This window comes from Talaromyces atroroseus (genome assembly GCF_001907595.1).
Source record: "Talaromyces atroroseus strain IBT 11181 chromosome Unknown scaffold_6, whole genome shotgun sequence".
In the NCBI taxonomy this organism is placed as follows: Eukaryota; Fungi; Ascomycota; class Eurotiomycetes; order Eurotiales; family Trichocomaceae; genus Talaromyces; species Talaromyces atroroseus.
In genome coordinates this window covers 557098-574689 of record NW_017971438.1, presented here as the reverse complement: position 1 = coordinate 574689, position 17592 = coordinate 557098, and the positions used below count along the sequence as shown (strand labels likewise).

The window sequence follows — 17592 nt, the reverse complement described above, 5'->3', positions numbered from 1 at the left end:
TTTCTCTACTCTAACCGCCTGTCTGAAGGATAAATGTGAAAGAGGCGGCAAGTATGGTCTGACTATATCTTTTCGGTCTAGATCACAATCATCTCCCTCTACCTACTTGTTAACATCTGCCACATTGGATCACTTTCCAGCGCATCTAGATGGTCTCTACGCAACATGATCATTACTTCAAGTATTTCTGGAGATATAGACCGTTGGCGTGGCAGAATAAGAGCCACCCCGTCTGCTTCCATGTGAGGCAGCCTCACGAACTTTGGTTTCCCAAGCACATTGCCGAAGTCTATCCCATATAGCTCAAGGTCCGCCCAGTTTGTAATAGTGAGATCGCGTGATCCGAAGAGGTCCCAGCCCACGAAAAGAGAACCGACACGATCCTCTGTGCAACTTGCCAGCTGGTAGACCTCTGCGATGTGACGCGATGTAATCGTGGAACGTGATTGTGATCGTGCAATTTCATCGCAGATTTTAGCCAGCTCACGTACAGGAGTTTCATCGGATTCAGCCAAGACCGTAGCTGGCATTTTGGACAGGGAGTAAAACACTGCATTTCCAAAATACGGAGATCCAGGACGAGAAAAGGTCTCGCTAATACGTGGTCGACCATTGACTGCCATTGCTAATCGACTCATCTCAATTCTAAGGGATGGATTGTCTTGCATTCGGACCCGAGTGACCGTGGGCCAGATAAGTGCGCATATCACCACATTCGTGGTCGGTGGTATTAACGTATATTTACGCATGAGAGTTTTCAGAATATCAACCCAGCGTATCGAGATCGTGAATAACTTGGCTGTACATGAGGAGGGCATTTTATCTGGTAGAGCGGGTGGCATTTTGGAGTACTCCGGGTGCAACGCGAGTAAATCTTCGGATGCGATAGAGGAAACGCGTGTGAGATCATACGAGAGCGCTTCCGAAAGACGCTCCGATCTAGTTTGTGACGAATCTGAGAAGGTGAAACTATTGTCGACTACGTTTTGAGCCCACAGTCGCATGATTTCCGAGAATCCAATACCGTCGACAGCATTGTGGTGTAAACAGACACACAAGCCTGCACCTTGATCAGCGAAGCGAAATATACTTGCAGCGAAAACAGGAACCCCCAACACATCGTCAATGCTTGGGCCCGGCCACACGCTTGATGGAATCGCTTTTGTGAACACTCCATCAGAGGCTGCGCATTTGTATGACGCCGCCACAGTCCCTTTATCGACGATGGTTGGCGCATGATTCGCATTCCGTCGAATTTCGAGAGAAGCATCTCTATCTTGGACTGATTTGGTTGAAAAGACCCGCCCGGATAGCCAAGGAACTTGTTTCAAAAGTCTATCAAGACCGGATCCGAGATTTTGAATAATTTGTAGTATTGAACCAGCCTGTTCGAAAACAAAAAGAACCCGGATATAGGTTTTGGGCATGAGCAGATCTAGCGGCGTTAGTCGCTCGATGTAAGTTGGTTCGGCCATGGTTTTCTGTGCTCAAAGTCCAGGGATACTGACATTATTATTATTTATCTATTTCAAGGGAAGTACAGTACTTATTGTACCAGACCTTATAGTAAACACTCACGCCTGGCTCCGTGGGACCATGGGTCCAGAGGTCCGATACGATGGATACCATGAGTTGTTATTAGGGCTATCATATCAGATTCTGATTGGAGATACGCAGATAAGTCACGTGGGAGACCCCCGCTGGCCAATGGCGTGGAGGCTTCCCCGCAGCGGCCCGAATGGGACTAGCGGGTATATATGCATAACATGGACTGGCGTAATACGATACGTACTCCATACGGAGCATTACACTCGCCGTTAAATTACGACTACTCCGTATGCAGTAAGTAGTGAAATACGGAGCTCTATCTCCTCCTGGCTCGGATGAATGCACAACTTTTTCTTGTCTTGTACTCTGTTCTAGATTACATGCAGGGGCGGAGTCCCCGCGCAGTGCAGAACGTTTTTACTGGTGTTGGCGCCTTTGCCGCGTCTCGAGCATGATCGGATCTAGATTCTCAGACTGGGCGAGCATAAGGAGTCTCAGCCATTAATAACTAGCATTGCAGTAACTAACTTACTGCTACTCGAATTCGCAAGTCGGAGGACAGCAAGCGAATCAGCGGAAAATAAAAATGTACAGGGCTCCATACAGACCCATAGTGCAGCTCCACAGTAATCCGTAGTAGTAAGATAAATTCCGTATTAGCCTGTCCAGCGTCGCTACCAGGCGTCAAATTGGGGTTTGGGTTTTTTCGTCCTTTTTCCTCTCGCTCCCAGGCTTACTACGTCCATCGTCTCGCTCTCGCGCCGTGAACTAGCAAGTCGCTCGCAGTGTCGGCCACCTGCGGCAGCCGTGAAGAAGAGAAAGCGCCGTGATTTTCCCGTGGACGATAATCGGAGCCGCTCCCGAAAAACCCCCCCCCCCCTAAGTCGTCCTGCACTACCACCACCATAGTTGCCTGACCATGGCAATGGAGCACGACACGGCCTTGGCCTGGCCGGAGCAGCTGCCAGAGGAGACGCTGATGGCAACCGGCAATGAAGATGATTTCTCGAATTTTCTGGAATTCGGAATGGATTTTGCCGACCTGGACGGCCAGCAGCAAGCAATGCAGCATGCCAATCACCACATCGCAACTTCACTGGCAGACGAAAGTCGTATTGCCGCCACTACGCAGGCACAGCAGTTCCAGCCCATGATGAGCGAGCAATTAGCCATTGGGATCCCGGGTAGTGGCTCGGTAGACGAGTCCGCCTTTCGATTTTCGCAAGAGCAGCAGCCAGTGTTTCACCAGCAGCAGCACCACCACCACCACCAACATGCAGAGAAGCTCGTTCAACAACATCAACACCAGCACATGGACTCCCATCGTTATCAGGACGGCCAACATATGATTCCCCCAACGCCAAACAGCATTGAGCTCCATGGCGGTGCGGCTCGTTACATGCAGCGCGTTGACCAAAGCAATGATCTATATGAGCATTACGGGCAGATAAGCGACGAGCAGGTAACACAATCCCAGCCCGCTTTCGAATTATCTCCGCTTGTTCTCCAATTGACTATTTACCTCTTTTTTTTTTTTTTTTTTTTTTCTCTAATGGAATGTAACAGGCTACTGCCGCTTTCTACACTCCCCTGGTGTCACCGGCAATGACACCCTTGGAGACCCAATTTCGTCTTCCGGAATACACCATACCAGGCGAATATTTCACTCCTCTTACGTCTCCTGCTTTGGAAGCCCAGAACCCGAATTCAAGCACTTATCCTTTCATAACGCAGTCGCAACAAAGTGCGCCAGTTGATACAAATGGACTTGCAATGACCTCGGCTCCCTCGTCACCAGCAGTGTTCAAAAAGCAACGACAGGCTCGTCGCCCTTCCACTGCAACTCGAACTGGAGGTCGTGCAGCCAAAGCGTCACCGTCAATCCAGGCAAAGAATTGGCGAAAGCAGAATAGGAATTCACAACTTCTTGCCGATGACCTCGCAAATAACAACACCCCTACGTCGGAACAAGGAGCCAATCGGTCTGGAAACAATAATGTGCTTAGCTCACTGCGCTACAGCAGCAATGAAAGCTCTCAGGATTCCGTCTCACCTGAACCCATCTCGGAGCCTTTAATGCCACCTCCCGCATTGCCGCACAAGTCACCGGCAATAGTCCCGCAACTATCAGAATCCAAGTCGAGTGCGCCAGCGACCCCGGCAACATTAATGCGGATCAGTAACCGGCCCCAGCATACACAGGACCCATCAGGCCAGTTTTCAGGACAAGCGAGCTTGGTCACGAGCGAGCCGCAGGATGAGCTCATGGAGGATGTGGTACTTCCAGAAGCCGCAGCTACCACAGAAATTCGTCCTCGACCCAGCCGTATCAATACTTCTATCGTTGGTAAGAACGATAAGAACAAATCGTCTGTCAGCACTCCCACTGTGGAGCCGCAGTCCGCTTCGTCTCGCCGGCCCTCGGGGTCGCTCACACCAGGATTACAGCCGGGGGCTATGCCATCTCCTAGTGGGTTAATCCCTAAGAAATCCGACTCCAAAACCCCAACAAGCCGGAAACGACAGAGCATCACCTCTTCGCATGCTAGCCCTGCCCTTCGTCCAAGGATAAGCCCCAGCATCCAGCCTCTGGTTCGCGGAGATGGTGAGTATCTTCATTCAATCCAAGAGCAAGAGACAAAACTAACCTTCACTAGGTATCACGAGCGAATCATCAGCATTATACCTTGCATCAAAGTCGAATTACCAGCATATTCTTGACGGCACCGTTCTCCCGGGTGTATCGTATCCAGAAGCACTTGCCGAGAACCTGAGCAGCAAACGAACAAACCACAAGCTGGCAGAACAAGGACGTCGAAATCGAATCAACACGGCACTGAAGGAAATCGAAGCTCTCTTGCCACCTGGCTTCGCACAGGAACGCGCAATCAAAGAAAACAAAGAAGCAACTGACGAGAGCAAAGACAAAGACAACAAAGAGAAAAACACACCACCCACAATCAGCAAAGCCAGCACCGTCGAAATGGCAATCGATTACATCAAAGCGCTAAAGCAGGAGTTAGATGCGACAAAAGATCAATTGAAAAAAGCCGAAGCCAAACTTTCAGGACAACCAGCGAACTCCGTGGACGAGGAACATGCGGCCAAAGTCAAAGCATCTTGACGGTCAAATTCACAAACAACCCCCCCCTCCCCTCCGACCTCCTCCCCTTTGTCATTTCATCTCCCCTTACTACCTACTACCTAGAATAGGTATGTTGAATACCTATCATACCATCCCAATCTAGACCTGATTTATCCATTCCTTGTTATCAATTCGATACGTCGATTGATTTATTTCTATCCGTAAAAGAGGCGTTCCAAGGCGGTTGGTTTATTACCCGTTGGAATACATTATAAACTCCCACCTTTTTTTTTTCCCTTGATTGTCTGACCTGATTTTTACGTGTTGACGAATTTTCCTTAGATGTATGTATTCAATGGATGAAAAAGGTGGCTTTCGTGATGCGTTCTTTCTGTGCATCTTACTTCACTTCGATGGTTTTATATTTAGATTTAGGTCATTAATGGAAATAGTTATTTGGTAATTAACGACTTTTCCAAATTTTTGTTTATGATTTTGTCTCTACAATATATATTTACCTAATTCTTTAAAACCCATGAGCAAACGACGCAGCCACTCCAACCCATAGCCAATGAAAATAGTCGACTCGCGTCGAAACCTATCCTTCTAGTTATTTTATAATAAACAGCCAATCAAGTATAATGAAACAAAGGATAAAAATTTAATCATCCAGTTCCATCGTTTCATTGTTACAATTCTCGTCATCGTCATCATCATCAGTTGATAATGAATATACGGATATCCATTGTTCCCCTTTCACCACTGTATCGTCGATTTGTGCCGGTTGTTCAGAACATGGTATCCATTTATTTTCGAAGTCAGCACGTAAAACTGTACTGTACCAGCGACAAGTCCCATCAGAAGAAACTGTTTGCGTCTGTATCTGACTCATCAAGTCTTCTCTCATCCAGAACTTGACGCTGGCGTTGTCATCGCTGTCGTGAGTGTACGTGAACGTCGATATGAGTATGCAGCCTTCGTCAGGGAAAGGAAAGTTCATCGATGCTGCAGTAGGAACGTAGTCAGGGATGTTATAAATCATCAGTAGCAATCTTCTGCCATCCACCATAGGCAAAGGAAGCGCCTTATTGAAATTGATGCTGTACTGACAAATCGAAGCAGGAGATGGTAAGCCGGTGGCAATTGGACTGAAAGGTAATACACGCTGAAACATGGTTGTAAGCGTGGACAGTTCCGGGATAAAGGGTGCTGCACTGCTGCCATATACATCTTCCAATGCTGCCATGCTAGCGGTATTGTTGCGTCGGGGATTGGATTCGTCCGGTGTCCTTGGAGGAGATGGTGAGGCGTTCACCCCGTCACCTAAGATCTTTGCAAGGACATCGGCTAGCCAATGAGCGGGATAGCCCACGTCATGTAAGTGAATGAGGATGTCGAAGAAGTTGGCCAAATTGGACGCCGAGGTTTCGCGGTCAGAGTTGTTGCCAGCTAAGAAGCTTCTACCACATGGCGCAGCCAGCCTGAAGAATTGAGTAATCACAAACCGCGTCAGCTCCGCGCGTGAAAGTAAATGTTCGTATGGAAAGGCTGCCGGTCGGACCCGTTTCAACTCCAGTATCAATGACGAGGACGTGGATCCCGATTGCCCTTTCTTTCCAGTCACTCGCAACTGGGAAGTTTTGAAGAGTGTTTCTCCATCGCTGGTAGTCATGCAGCGACTGTGACTTTCTTCATGGAAATCCTTCCGAGAGTCCAAACGGCGTGTGCTGATCACGAGTCTCGCATCCTGGGAACCGTTTAAAACTTTGCCAGCATGTATTATCCTGGAAAAATCACTGCTGCCCACACAACCAGCCGCGTTTGACAGATGAACCAAATCAAAGACAGCAGGGGCTGCAGTATCACGGTCTTCAACTAGGCCATATCGCACCTCCTCAATCACCTCGGCGAGGTCATTCAGAAGGTACTCAGCACTAAGCCGACCACGAATCCTGCGAATTGCAACCACCACCATTTGGAAAAAGCCCGAGGCATAGTCAAACAACTTCGTCTTCCGAGGGCCGCCTCTCTCTTGGATAGAAACGGCGTTATACAGAGTTCGGCAGACGTCGAATGGGTTTTCAGAAACCGCCACACCGAAGACACTTGTCTCTCTAAGGTGCCAACCCTCACCATCGATAAGAGTTGGATTGACGCACCAGTGCTCAGTTATGTAACTAGACAGCTTCTCTCCCGGGGCATCTGTCTCTAACAGCTGTAATAACTCTGGCTCATGCTCTCTCATTACACTTCGCGGAGCTTGCAGGAACGGGGCCTCGAAATATGTTTCAAACTCTTTTCGACATCCCGATGGCGTCCGGGAGTAGTCGTCGGAGCCATAAAAATTTTTGTATGACATGGTAACATCTTTCAGACCTTGCACGGTTTTGTCGATGACGTCGCTCGTAGGACACGCATTGATGATATTACAATCCTGCCATAACTCGAGAGCGGAGATTACTTTCGAGCAATCTGTATCATAAATCTGTAGCCATGGAAGAACAGGTTCATTGTTCCTTAGTCGGCCTATTACCAGATCAACGGTACGAAAAAGGCGGGCTAAAGCATAGCGCGGTATAATCACTCCAGCGAACATATAGTACACCAGGGTATAGATTTCCGTTCTTTCGACCTGGGGGAGATCAGCCACACAAGCCAGGTCGTCCAAGAGCACCGAGAGAACAAGGTTTCGGCCAACAGCGGCATTGTTATTGTCGTTCAATGTAAAATGGTATTTTCGCTTGGAAAAAGATGCCGATTGTATAGACATACGTTCAGTAACGCCAAGAATCGCCAGCTGAGCATAAAAGTGACGTGCGTCACCAACACCGCCGAGAAAAACAGACAAGTTCCTCTCTATGTCGGAATGTACGGCGAAGTCGACCAAATTAGTGACCTCGTCGAGACTACTATTCTGGAGGGCTTGTTGACGACCACTGTTTAGATGCAATGTTGCGTATGGGAATCATCATTAGACATATTGCCAAAGATATCATTCTTTCTCTACCGGTTTAAGTAGCAAAAAATACTCACAAAGACGGTCGAAAACGAGGTAATTCTGTCAAAAGCTTGAGTCTATACATGTCGATATTGGGGACGGCTCGCCATAGTGTCTCTGCATGGACCAGAGTCTCTCGGTACAGGCGTATCTCGTCGATTGATAACGGACTTTGAGCACCGGCACCCAATCGATCTAACCATTGTCTCGCCGCGTCGAAGTCGTGCGCATGTAGGTAGGCCCTGATCAGTCGGGGAACCAACTTCTGTTCGGCAGCAGCACTGGTATTAGAGCCATTGGCCTGGTCATGTCTTTGGCAGATGGCCAGAGCCCGCAGGGCGCTTTGGATGGATTCAGCCAAATTGCCGCCCTCGTAGTAGGCGGCGGAGAGGTTGGACCATGGGAGATAGTCGTCGGGAGCGGCCTGGCGAGCGGCCTGCTGGTAAGCTTTGATGGCTATATACAGTCCCCTGTTAGTTGTGTGTAGTTTGGAGTGGAAAGAGTCAAGAAGTGATGAAAAGGAGAAGGAGCAGTTTCGAGGGCGCGATGATCATGTGACCGCGCACTCGGGATTGGCTAGCGACTCACCGTCAGTCAGCTGGCCTCTCTTGTACAAAGCGTTGCCTCGTTCGCGGAGCTGCTGCGACATCTTTCCGTCGACATTAGATCAGAAATGAAGGGCGAAGAATGAGCTGGCAGCTAGTGGAGGGAAGCAAGGCCCTGAAATACTTGGAGCAACATCAGAAAAAGAAAAACCAAAAAGATCTTGCGGTGTCTCTTGTCTCTGGAGCTGGCATTCTCGCAGCGACCGCCTCGACCGCCAAGGTCAAAGACACAGAATCTGGAGCTGATCTGTCTGCCGCTCACCGCTAGTTAGGAACCCGTAATCCAACGGCCTGGTCCTAGACCCAGGGGCAATTGCAGATGCAAAGGAACAGCGCATGATGGAGTTTCACCAATCCTTTCTTTCTATCCGAGGATAAGCACTCCGTAACTGGAGTATACGTGCTGCAGCTCTCCGACGTGTCTAATTGGTACCTAACAAAATGGAGCATCAGGCCTTCATCCTTCTAGACTTGTGTGTGCCAGGTAAGTTCAATAAAGCAAGAAGTGAAAAAAAAAAAAAAAAGGAAAAAATGAAAAAAGAAAAAAGAAAAAAGAAAAAGTAGATCTGCCTAAATTTATCTGTACTACACTTATCCTGAAAGCGTCGTTAGGGCTGAAAGTCTGTAGCCCTCAATATCAGTGCGCCTGTATTGGTTCGAAGCTTTTTGAAACCTTTCTGTATTAGTGCTTGCCCGATTACCGCATTGATAAACTGATATAATCATCGACAGGATATCCGAGACTCTATTATAAGCTTCTCTAATACCTCAAGGATGAGGAAAAATCGTGCCTTGAGCCACATATTCGTTCGACGTGTGTGCACCGCGGCGCCGGGATGAAAATGCCTCAGGCATTTCATTAAAGAACTAACTACCCATAGGCTGTGTCTATTATGAGACGCAGACCAAAATGTGTGGAATGCCACAAGCCGAAATTCAAGCCTTACACGAGAGCCTCAGTCCATGAGTAATCGGACGCAGTTGTAAGAGCGTTCTACCTAGGTACGATATGATGTATTATGTATATTACAGGTTACAGCATCATCTAATAACATGTATCGTTCTTTCAAAGCAAAGAATTTCTTACGTGATAGACAAACACATACCCAGTTCGATGCGGTATACAAAGCAGCCAATCAAACAAAAGGGAATATGCTAAGTGCCGAAAAAGGAAAGAGAAGGCAAACAAAAATAACAAAAAACAAAAAAAGAAAACGTAGAGAAAAGACAACATCCAATATTTATCAACAGTTTTCTAGTACACATCCGCTCCAATACGCCTCACGCTGGCTAAAGACCTTCTTAGTCTTCGAAGAAATTCATAATTGCACGGATGCCACGTGATCCCAAACCATGAGGCGGGTAAGCAATGTACAAGGGCTCCTCGCGAGCTCCCAATTTCATACGGAACTCGCTCTTCCGTGTCAAGTGGAATTGCTTGACCACGGCTTCGTATGTATGCTGCAAAATGCGCACCTTCCCGCCCTTCATGTGATGACCCGGCGTCAGGCGATCCGTAGCACCAGCACCAAACGTGAGTGACTTGATTCCTGATCTGGAAGCCGTCTGGATGGCGTGCGTGGAAATATATTCAATCGTACCGCTCGGTGCGTCTGGGAAGTCCAGACTGTACTTGACTTGCATCCCCTGTCGGGGTGCCAGGGTGGCCAGCGCAACGAATGCTCCAATATTACCGTTTTTGTCGCTGGCATAGAAGTACCAACGATGTTCGTAGTCGCGCCAGGGAACAATCTCTGAGAGATGGATCTGAGTCCCCTTGCGGTTGGACAGCCAGTCCTCAATACGTTTGTCGATTTTCGCTCTAACCTCCTCCGACGGTAATTCACCGCGCGGAACCTCCGTGATCTTTACGCCCTCATTTTCGGCATGCCGAATCTTTCGGGCAACTTCACTATCGGACGCCATAAGATTTCGAGCAGGGTCTACACGCTCCTCGGCAATACACGACAGACTTCGCCACCCCAGCTTCTCTCCTAACAACTCCTCGACGGGAGGAGAAATCAAAATCCAGATGGGTTTTAGTTTGGTTTCACGTTTCAGCCAATGCAAGAATGCACTTATAACACGAGTGTACTGACTTGGATCGCACAGTGGATCGCCAGGAATGATAGCATAGCTGTGACTCGGGATGTACGAAATTGCAGCACCGGTGATAGGATCTCGCCAGATTTGATACCGATCATCCATCCATGATGTAGATGTCGCATCGCCGTAATTGGCAATCAAGTGCTCGAGAGGTTGATATTCGTCATCACTAGCAGCTCTATGGGTGCGGTCGTGATCATCCTTCTGCCATGGTGGTTCAATAGTAGAAGATTCAGGGTGGCGAAGCTCAACCACCGGGGGCTTGGGCGGGAAGCTCTTAGGATCGCGATGGAAGAGCGAAGCTAGCCGGATATTACCCAGTTTCAGAAGAAGCATGACGAAACGCTCAAGACCGACACCAGCCCCAGCATGGGGCGGTGCTCCCCATCGGAATCCTTCGACGTAGTCCTCCATCTGACTCGGATTAATACCGGCCTTTCTCATGTTCTCTTCTAGCATGGTAGGGTCATGGATACGCTGACCACCGGAGACAATCTCCTGACCGCGGACGAACATATCAAAGGAGTTGGTAAAGCGGGAGTCGTGAGGGTCAGGCATAGTATAGAACGGGCGAGCGGAGACAGGGAATTTGTCGATGATATAGTAATCGGTGCCATACTTTTCCTTCACCAGCTCTCCAACTCGAATCTCATCGCGAGTGTGCAAATCCTCGTCTTCCGGAATCAACTCACCGTCCTCGCCGCGCCACCCAGAATCATTGAGAAGTTTGACTGCTTCTACGAACGGAATCACTGGCGTCTTTTCGGCGAGTACGACATCTTCAGAGGGGAACTGATGTTTTACGGCCTCGACCTCGCGACGGTACTTGCTATATACTCCGGTAATGATGTGGCGCAGCACGGCGTCAATGGTCTCAAGCATTTCGTGATAATGTTCATCAATAGCCATTTCAAGATCCAAACCAGTGTACTCAGTCAAGTGTCGATGGGTGTTTGAGTTCTCTGCTCGGAATACAGCACCAATTTCGTACACACGGCCAAAGTCGGATGCGATCGCCATCTGCTTGGCTAACTGAGGGCTCTGAGCCAGGAAGGCGGAACGCCCGAAATAGGCCAGTTCGAAGACGCTTGCACCAGATTCTGTTGCAGAACCCTGCAGCTTAGGGGTATGGATCTCAATGAAGCCTCGCTCATCGAGGGCAGTTCGCCACAGATTACCGACTGCAGACTGGATGCGGAAGATAGCCTGGGCGGTGCCGGTCCGGAGGTCAAGTATTCGGTTGGAAAGTCGAGTACGATCTGCGATGTGGCTATAGCGGCCCTCCACACGGTCTTCTTCTTCGGTACGGATCTCAGCTTCATAAACCGAGAAAGGAACAGCGTCTTCACGGCGAACCACAACATGGAGCTGTTCAATGGCGAGTTCAACATCATGATAGGTGCAACCTAAAACGGGAACGGCGGGGGTCTGCACGACACCCCGCACTTGAACAATGGTTCCTGTTCGCAAGTGCTCTGCCCAAGAGACCATTCCAACGGATTTCTTGCCCTCTTCGGCATGGAGTACACCCTGGAAAGTGGTCAACTGTTGGCGAAAGACCAAGAAAACCAACTTGGCGCTCATTTTACGAATGATGTGTAAACGGGCAGTGAAAAAGACCTCCTTATCGATCAGGTCAGTTGAGATATCGGCCAATCGAAGGCGCGGCTCGCGAGTGCGCTCCTGGCTTTGCACGAGAGGTAGGTCACCATAGCGCGCACGCATTTCGGGGGTCTCTTCACGGGAAAACTCCTCCTCTTTCTCATGGCGACGCTGCTCGGAGCTGGTTCTCTGTTCCTCGCTGAGGCGACTTCTGCTCTGGCGTTGCTGCTTACGAGCGATACGCTTTTGCTGGTTTTTGCTTATGGGCACCGAGGAGGAATCGTCGGACAAGTCGTCGGACGAGGAGATCTCATCGCGATCCCGTAGAAAGCCCACCAGCGAGCGGCGGGGAGACTGAGGGCTGGCGGAGCTCTCACTATCCACGCCGTCATGCTTTGGGCGGATCTTCGACAAAGCACGCCTGATGCCTGACATGGCTGGAAGAATTAAGGCCCTCTGTGGGCGAGACTATGTCTGAGAGTGGCGTGTAAGATGTGTGAGATGTGTGGAAATGTGCAAGAGGGTGACTGGCACTGACTGCTGCCGCGGGGGGGGGGTTGGTTCCTGCTGATAAGAAGATACGCATTAGCTCATATGTATATATTTCGTCACTCCTTTCGCGCGGGAGAGAGGCAATAGAACCACGCACGCTGGATGGAAGGCCAAAGGATTAAATACGAGTAGTTAGTGGGCGCAATTGCTGCGAGGACTGACGGCATGGGAAAGAACAAGCTGAGCGAGCCCCAAGCAGGGAAGAGGGGAATGCTTATGTCAGGCGCTGACCAATCCTGCACTAGCGGCTCGGCGGCCGTGTTAGCCCAGAGTTTAATCCAACCCTAACCCGCGCGCCTGCGGTCTGCGCGTGTGTATACGGCAGAGATACACACCCACGAAGGTATATCGATCGATATGGGCACTCGACACTCTGCGTCTATATTGTGTTGTGGTGAAAGAGATGTTTCTCTCGCTGTTGGCGATGCCAATGAGTGCCTGAGGCTCCTCCCAGGTTGTATCAACTAACTACGTAACCCGTGAAGAAACAATGCAACATTATGTCATTGACGCCGGATTAGGCATCGCTGGAGGAGCCGAGGAATGAGGCCGATAAGATAGCGCCAATATGCGGTAATAATTATATACATGGGATAAAATATTTATTCTCGTGAACAACACAGGGGAAAACAATTGTTCCGGTTTTCCGGATTGTGAGACAAAAGAGAAAGCAGCTTCTTGAAGTGTGGCTTAGAAGAGGAAGCGAACAGCCCCCGTTACGTGATGCTTCCAGCCTGACATATAATAAGCCCCCCGAACCCTGATCGGAATTCTAAACAATTACAATAATATACATATATATACACATACAGCGTTTAACGAGGAGACATATATTTGTTCCGATTGCCAAGTCTCTGTTAGAACTGCTCAGCCATCTCCTGATCGGAAAGCCCGGCTTGCCGGCCATCCATCCATCCGCACCGACTTCTTCCCGCTGGCTCACCCTCACGGAGAGAAACCATGGAGTCCGAACATGTAAAGCACCTGCTGAATAATAGCAACAGCGACACCGCCATGAGTGAGAACAGGAAGATGGCCACCAGGCGCACATGGCTACGGGTCCAGGCCATGTTCTGGCGCTTCCTCATGACGATAGGCATGTTCCTGCACACAGCCGGCTGGCCGCGAGCACCTCGTCCGTCATTCGTTCGACGCATTCCCTTCACCACTCGCGGACGCAATGTGAACCTCTATTTCTACTGTCCACAATCCTACTGGAATTATCGAAAATCCCGCCGGTCATCTCCATCCCCAGCATCAGACCAGCCTTTCCCCGTCGTGGTCAATTTCCATGGCGGCGGGTTCACCCTCGGAACGGCAACCGACGACTCCTACTGGGCCAAATGCGTTATGCAGGAGACAAACGCCGTGTTTGTCAGTGTCGAATATCGTCTTGCTCCCGAGAACCCCTTCCCGGCTGCTGTAGATGACGGCGTGGAAGCCCTGCTATACCTGGCCTCCCATGCCGGCGAACTCGGCATCGACGCATCGCGCATCGCCCTGACCGGATTCTCATCCGGCGGCAATCTCGCCATCACTGTACCGCTACGACTCCGAGACCGCATCAAAAACGAAGCGAGCAGCGATATTGTCAACATGGTCGAACCCCTCGATTCCACCCAACACCTGATCGCGAACCAAGGTAACCTCAACATCGTAGCCACCTTTGCCTGGTACCCGTTACTCGACTTTGTGGCCTCGCGTGAGCATCGTCGCGCCACGAGCGTGATACCTGGTAAAACCATGCCGGCTTTCTTCACCAATCTCTTCGATGAATCCTATCTGCCAAACCACGAGCTGCGATCGTCGCCGTTTGCATCGCCCGAACACGCGCCCGATGACATGTTGAATGAGGCATTGCCGGCCGATATTTTCCTGTACACCTGCGAATGGGACATGCTTCTGCACGAGGGCCAGCGCTTTGTTCGTCGATTGGAGGCCATGGGGAAGCGCGTTCGCGCCATGATGGTGGCACAGGTGCCCCATGCATGGGACAAGTCGCCCAATCCGTTTCGGGATCAGGATAAAATCAATATTATTTATAAGGCGGCTTGTGGTGAGATGAAGACCATATTCGATCGTTCTTAGTTGTTTTTCTTCGTTTTCACCCTACGGGTTGGACTGTATATCATTTGATGGCTGCATTTGATTAGCGGTATTCAGCGAGCGGTTTGTTTTCAGGTACGTATATAGATTATAGATATTTTTTTCTTCTTGTTTCTTATTACTTGTAGTAGTTGAATAGGTAGATACGTATTAGCCAGAGGAATAAGCACATATTATCAGTATTTCCCATTTTTATTCAAAACTGTTAAAATCCTGAGGTGGATAATAAAACCAAGCCTATTGCCACAGCTATATCACAGAAGATTTTCCCAACAAGGAGCCATTCTAGCATGCACTCCCATTTCAGGTTCAAAATGCTCTTTATATCACTCTTCATCCGTCGCTGTGGGATCGTCGTCATTATTATCATCATCATTATCACCCTCTTCAGCACTATCAGACGAATCGTCATCAGCTCGGTCGTCAATACCCGGAATACCACGCCATTCGATATAATCCCCCTCCAACCAGCGCCGACTCCGCGGTAACTGGTACGGATCAAATGGGAAATATGCATCAAGCTGGTCGCCTCCGTCATTGCCAGCTCGAATTTCTCGCTCCACTATGCTGAAACGCGGATCGGCCAAGGTAGTAATGCTTCTAAACGTGGACATGCGTAGTCGCTTATTGGACTCGAGCAACGAATACACATACATAAAACGGAGGTGGTGGGCAATTCGCGCAAACTCGGTAACAATAGCCGGCGAGCAGACCTTGAGAGGATTGAATCGAGAGTATATGGCTCGATGGAGTATTTCCTTGACTATGGGAGGGAATGTGACATCCTCCATGTCGAAATCATCGTCGTCCTCTAATATTGGTATTCCATCGTCGTTCTCTTCGGCAGCTGTGGTAAGATCCCTCCAGCGGAAGCAGAATATGTACAAAAGGGCCTGTGTGGTGGCATAGAAGGGTCCATAACGCCGCAGATCGGGACCGCGACAAGACCCTTCATATGTGGCTCGGAGGACATTTATATGGTCGCCCAACAACTCGAAAATATCCCGGACCACACGCGAGGGCACATGTTTGCCTCGGGCGATGAAACTTCCCAGGTATGCAGCAGCCGATTGACGAACGATGGCTGGTTGGGTTTTGCTAAAAATAATGTGGGTGCATGTTCCCGCAAACCGCTCCACGAGGTCCGGAGAAAATTGTGAGAAATGAAAGACGAGAAATTGAGTGTGTCGAGATCGGTAGGTAGGAAGGACGGTGCTCTCAAAATGAGCAAGAAGCAAATCTAAAGCGCTATTCTTCTCGTCTGCTGTTCCGTGATTGAAAGGCGGCGAGTAGAATTCAAAGAGTTGATCAATGATGGAGTCAATCTTGCAGATGTTATCCTTCACAGTTTTCAAACGTCGAGTATCCACGTCTGTAGTATCGTCATCGCTGATGATAGATTCGACATCCGAGTCATCATCGTCGTCATCATCGACCGTACTAAAGTCTACAGGACGGGAAAGATCTTCTAATAGATCCTCGCCCACCTCATCTTCAAACTCTTCCATGTCAATCTGGATCTGCACGTCAATTTTTACAAGCCTCTCCGTAATCAAAGCCGAAATTTCAGCCCGAAGTTCCGGAGCGTAATCGATAATCTTAAGAAGATTGCGGGTGTATGCCACATTAGCCCTTGCGGAATCGGTGTCAAAGGGGAACTGTGCCGATAAAATAGGCGACAATGTGCCACTACCAGCAGGTAGTAGCTGCATAATGTATCTAAGTGCCATATGCACCCGCTCGTATATTTCTTCATGTGAAACATTTGAATAGCCGGGAATTCTGCCGGTACCTTTTGGAACTATAAAATTAGGTCAGTGGAAAAAAGTGTCCGGTCTGGGAAAACACGGCTTCTTTTTCTTACCTTCTCCAAAATAATTCACCAGCATCTTAAGCACAGAGCGCAGGTATCCCGTATGCGCGGCGCATAGATTTCCTGAGAAACGAACGAATAGCTTGACATAGGATTCGTCCCGACCAAGCCACTCACTGCTTAAAACCGCATTAACAAGGCCCGAGCAATTACGGTCCAGCGCAGATATATTTGACAGCAAGCCCGTTAGATGGCGTTTTATCGTCGTGGGACTGGGTATTTCGGAAGAGTCATCGTCGTGCGGCTTTTTAGGATCGATGGTGAAAATCTCCTTGATCTGGTCGTAACCTTCACTATCCGTGCCAGAAACATGTCTCTGGATGGCTCTGCGGATTTCTTCCCGAATCAGAGCGACACTTTTCTCTCGCTGCTTTTCATTCTGTTTTCCTTTCTCTGCCGTGGCGTCAAACTGTACCCGGGCACGTTTGAGAGGCGGCGGACCATCGCGGCTGCCGGCATCAGATGGCGGTGAGGATGAGGAAGGCTGAGAAGAGAAGTCCATCTCTATCATGGTACGCTTCTTGCCGGCTATAGAAGGCACCGCAGTAGTGCGAGAGGTCGTCTTGGACGACTTGAGAATTGATGGTACGGGGGACGATGCGAGTGGCATGTTGATCGAAGTGCGGCTGTTTGTGGCGGGGGGGAAAACGGCCATCGCAAGAATCCTCTCAAATAAGCGTAGACCACGTTTAGACAAGAACCAGCTGTCTAATACAGCAGTGTAATGATATTACTAAAGCAGAAGCAGATTGGCAATATCTCCATCAGAAACAATGCTGGGTAGGCAGACTCGAAGATGAAAAACGCGCGCACACGAGCAAAGTACAGACCCGCGGTTACTAACGTGCCTGGCGCTGAAAGGCCTGTCTGTCCGTCCGAGACACTCTAAGATAATTATCTGTCTGCCATAGAGAACAAAATAAAAAGAATACGCAATGCGATGCGCTAGTAATGTATACGGCCAGGCAGCTCTCGAGCGAGGTTGAGGGAAGGTTGAGTGACGATAGGAGAAAAAAATTTGGAGTGGGGCGGGCCTCTGCGTTCCTCCACTCGACGTGGAGAAGGAAAGGCGGTGACGGCCGCCATTTCTCGGGTTTTGGTGCGCTGCTCGCGTGGG

At 49.4% G+C, this 17592-nt stretch overlaps 6 protein-coding genes across 6 annotated transcripts; 2 read left to right on the top strand and 4 right to left on the bottom strand.

The window, feature by feature from the left end:
* Window positions 1–98: 98 nt before the first annotated feature.
* UA08_05132 (hypothetical protein) lies at window positions 99–1475 on the bottom strand (the record flags this gene model as incomplete). Its single annotated transcript, XM_020267420.1, has 1 exon — window positions 99–1475. One exon carries the CDS (start codon window positions 1473–1475, stop codon window positions 99–101), a length of 1377 nt encoding a protein of 458 aa, XP_020119771.1.
* A 992-nt stretch (window positions 1476–2467) lies between these two features.
* Window positions 2468–4672, top strand: UA08_05131 (hypothetical protein; the record flags this gene model as incomplete). Its single annotated transcript, XM_020267419.1, has 3 exons — window positions 2468–3010; window positions 3115–4153; window positions 4206–4672. The coding sequence occupies 3 exons, from the start codon at window positions 2468–2470 to the stop codon at window positions 4670–4672; spliced, it is 2049 nt and encodes a 682-aa protein (XP_020119770.1).
* A 622-nt stretch (window positions 4673–5294) lies between these two features.
* UA08_05130 (hypothetical protein) lies at window positions 5295–8280 on the bottom strand (the record flags this gene model as incomplete). Its single annotated transcript, XM_020267418.1, has 3 exons — window positions 5295–7569; window positions 7667–8087; window positions 8220–8280. 3 exons carry the CDS (start codon window positions 8278–8280, stop codon window positions 5295–5297), a joined length of 2757 nt encoding a protein of 918 aa, XP_020119773.1.
* Window positions 8281–9538: 1258 nt separating this feature from the next.
* On the bottom strand, window positions 9539–12379 carry UA08_05129 (hypothetical protein; the record flags this gene model as incomplete). Its single annotated transcript, XM_020267417.1, has 1 exon — window positions 9539–12379. One exon carries the CDS (start codon window positions 12377–12379, stop codon window positions 9539–9541), a length of 2841 nt encoding a protein of 946 aa, XP_020119772.1.
* A 1077-nt stretch (window positions 12380–13456) lies between these two features.
* UA08_05128 (hypothetical protein) lies at window positions 13457–14584 on the top strand (the record flags this gene model as incomplete). Its single annotated transcript, XM_020267416.1, has 1 exon — window positions 13457–14584. One exon carries the CDS (start codon window positions 13457–13459, stop codon window positions 14582–14584), a length of 1128 nt encoding a protein of 375 aa, XP_020119775.1.
* A 344-nt stretch (window positions 14585–14928) lies between these two features.
* On the bottom strand, window positions 14929–17085 carry UA08_05127 (hypothetical protein; the record flags this gene model as incomplete). The annotated part of the gene is made up of 2 exons (XM_020267415.1): window positions 14929–16403; window positions 16467–17085. The coding sequence occupies 2 exons, from the start codon at window positions 17083–17085 to the stop codon at window positions 14929–14931; spliced, it is 2094 nt and encodes a 697-aa protein (XP_020119774.1).
* Window positions 17086–17592: the final 507 nt, after the last annotated feature.